Raw genomic sequence first — 2,399 nt, 5'->3', positions numbered from 1 at the left:
GCATCCCGTCGACGTGGAGGCCAAAGCGTAGTTCTTGTGTCCTCCTCCAAGGTCGCCGCAATTGTGTCCACCGCATCGACGGTGTTGAGCGTCGAGGAAACTAGGCGAGGCCGAGAGATGTTTATTAAGATGTGGGGTGGTGATGTGAGTGCTGCATGGGAGAAGGCGTTAGGAGCAGGAAGAGGGAGGGAATGGTCAAGAGAGACAGACGGGTGGTTTCTGACAATTAGAAACCCGCACGTGACATCCCGCAACCGTACCGAGTTCCATCAAAATCACTTTGAACTCTTTCTTCACGCTAATCGTCCTCCCTCCTCTCGTTTGTGTTGCGCGCATACACCATCGCACTCCTTCATTTCATTCTTCACTGCATGCTATCTACCTGCTTTCCTATTGCTGTCTTATCTGCTCTCTTTATTACTCAGTGAGTATTGGATCTTTTTGAACCTCTACGTGATATTCTAACCTGCCCCACTTTTCAGGACTTTATTACCTGTCACTTCTGTAAGTCCAAACCCATATTTGCTAGTAAGAAGTATTATCAATGAAGATCTATATTACAGGTTTCATACTTATGCGTTGGAGGGCAAGAGCATGGGGACGTATTGTCTCTCTGCTCCAGCGACATTCATCCCGTGAAAGTCCATGGGACATACCATTTGTGACATATGAGAATGTGTCACCTATTGTTCAAGGAGCCCATTTGAATGGCAATGATCATGCTTCCTGGCAGGCTGAATGGTTGTTTTTCTATGAGGAGGTATGCTGTCCGTTTCTTAATATCTAAATTGCTGCATGTCTGACAATTTACAATTTAATCTCATATAGTTAATCCATACCTTGAGTCGCCCCCGTTTATCTTCAGAGACTGAATGCACGTTGGTGGAACGACAATCCTGACATCTACCATTCCCACTTAACTTCGTGCAAACCTGTATGTGACCTGACATCCCTTCACTTCTATCTAAGTAACAAGTCAATCTAGGATGTGCCAAGGCAATTCCTTTGGTGATTGGTTGGGTCGCAAGATGGGTCTTGTGATGGACTTGGGTGGGAGATTTCGGAAGTTCGGACTTACAGCTCATCCTCAGATATCCAGTTTAATATTCGTGAGTAATGTATAATGATGAGTAATCTTATTGTCATACTTTGACTTTCCATACCACCATGATCCCCATCGATCGTTCATCACTTGAAGACAAGTACAGGAGTCCGAGATTATCGATAAAGCGCATCTGGAGATCGTTACTTTGGAAGGCTGGGCCTTTTCCACACAACCGAGAAGCAGCGCTTCCCAACTGCATCATCGATAACAAGAAAAAAGCCATGCCACATATCACGACGATGAAGGGGAAGAACTGTTCTAAGGGTCTTCTGGCTGAGTTGTACATCAGTACAGTTTTACTTTGACTTATGGCTACGTAAGACAAAATCTTACTTCTTTATCGCTTGGCCTTGAAGGGTAAGAGGGTACAAGATTCATTAGTATTACATATCGGTTTTCATTGTCACGGGAAGAAACATTGTGTCCAAGAATGCAGAAGTATGTTTTCTCACGTATTTGGCTGGTCAGCGCTGAGCCACCTGTGAAATTTTGCCGTCATCTATTCTACTCTTATGAAGGTGTATTGCCCGCATTGTGGAAAGAGCTTCAAGGATAACATTCGAGTGCAAAACCACCTGAATCAGCCATACTCTGCTTGCCTTATCCACTACAATGAACTTCTTGAAATCAACACGGGTCTCTTGAAACAACTTGAAGGAAATCCTCAATCCACGCTACTTCAACCTACAAGCCCTGATGTTGGGGCTCCAGCTTCAGGCTATGGGTCTCATGGAGAAGGAACACAGCCAGACTTTGCCCCTATGGACATGGATGTAGACTTCTCTGAGGAGCCTGTCGACACACCAAGAACTCCAACAATCTCAGCAACGGAATCTCATCCAGACGTACCACCAGCTCGCTATTTCAAAGAACACTATCCAAACTCCTCTGAAACCTATGGGCCTGGGTCAACATTTATGGACCTTTTTGATCAAGACACGCATTCTGAAGAGCGAAAGTTCAATATATATTACCCGTTTGCCTCAAGAGATGAATGGGAACTTGCTTCCTTTCTGCTTCAGTCAAACCTAAGCTTGGCATCTACGGACAAATTCCTCAAGTTAACGGTTGTAAGTTGGTATTCCTCTTCATATAATCCTGTTTACACAAATATCCATAGATTCAGAATCTTGGCCTATCGTTTTGCAATGCCAAAGACCTTAGAAACAGAGCTGAAATGCTTCCTGCTGGTCCAGCCTGGAAGACCATGGAGATTACAACGGCTGTCCCTACCAAAAACAAGCTCCACCTCTTCTATCGTGACCCTATCCAGTGTCTGGAGTCTCTCATGCGC

General features: G+C 44.8%; 1 protein-coding gene across 1 annotated transcript; it reads left to right on the top strand.

Annotated features, from left to right (window-relative positions):
- Positions 1-371: 371 nt before the first annotated feature.
- LACBIDRAFT_310274 (uncharacterized protein) lies at positions 372-665 on the top strand (the record flags this gene model as incomplete). Its single annotated transcript, XM_001887400.1, has 3 exons — positions 372-424; positions 483-504; positions 564-665. The coding sequence occupies 3 exons, from the start codon at positions 372-374 to the stop codon at positions 663-665; spliced, it is 177 nt and encodes a 58-aa protein (XP_001887435.1).
- Positions 666-2,399: the final 1,734 nt, after the last annotated feature.

This window comes from Laccaria bicolor, genomic scaffold, assembly GCF_000143565.1.
Source record: "Laccaria bicolor S238N-H82 LACBIscaffold_44 genomic scaffold, whole genome shotgun sequence".
Lineage (NCBI taxonomy): Eukaryota > Fungi > Basidiomycota > Agaricomycetes > Agaricales > Hydnangiaceae > Laccaria > Laccaria bicolor.
Note: the sequence above shows the minus strand (reverse complement) of the source record. Positions and strands in the feature narration are given on the sequence as shown.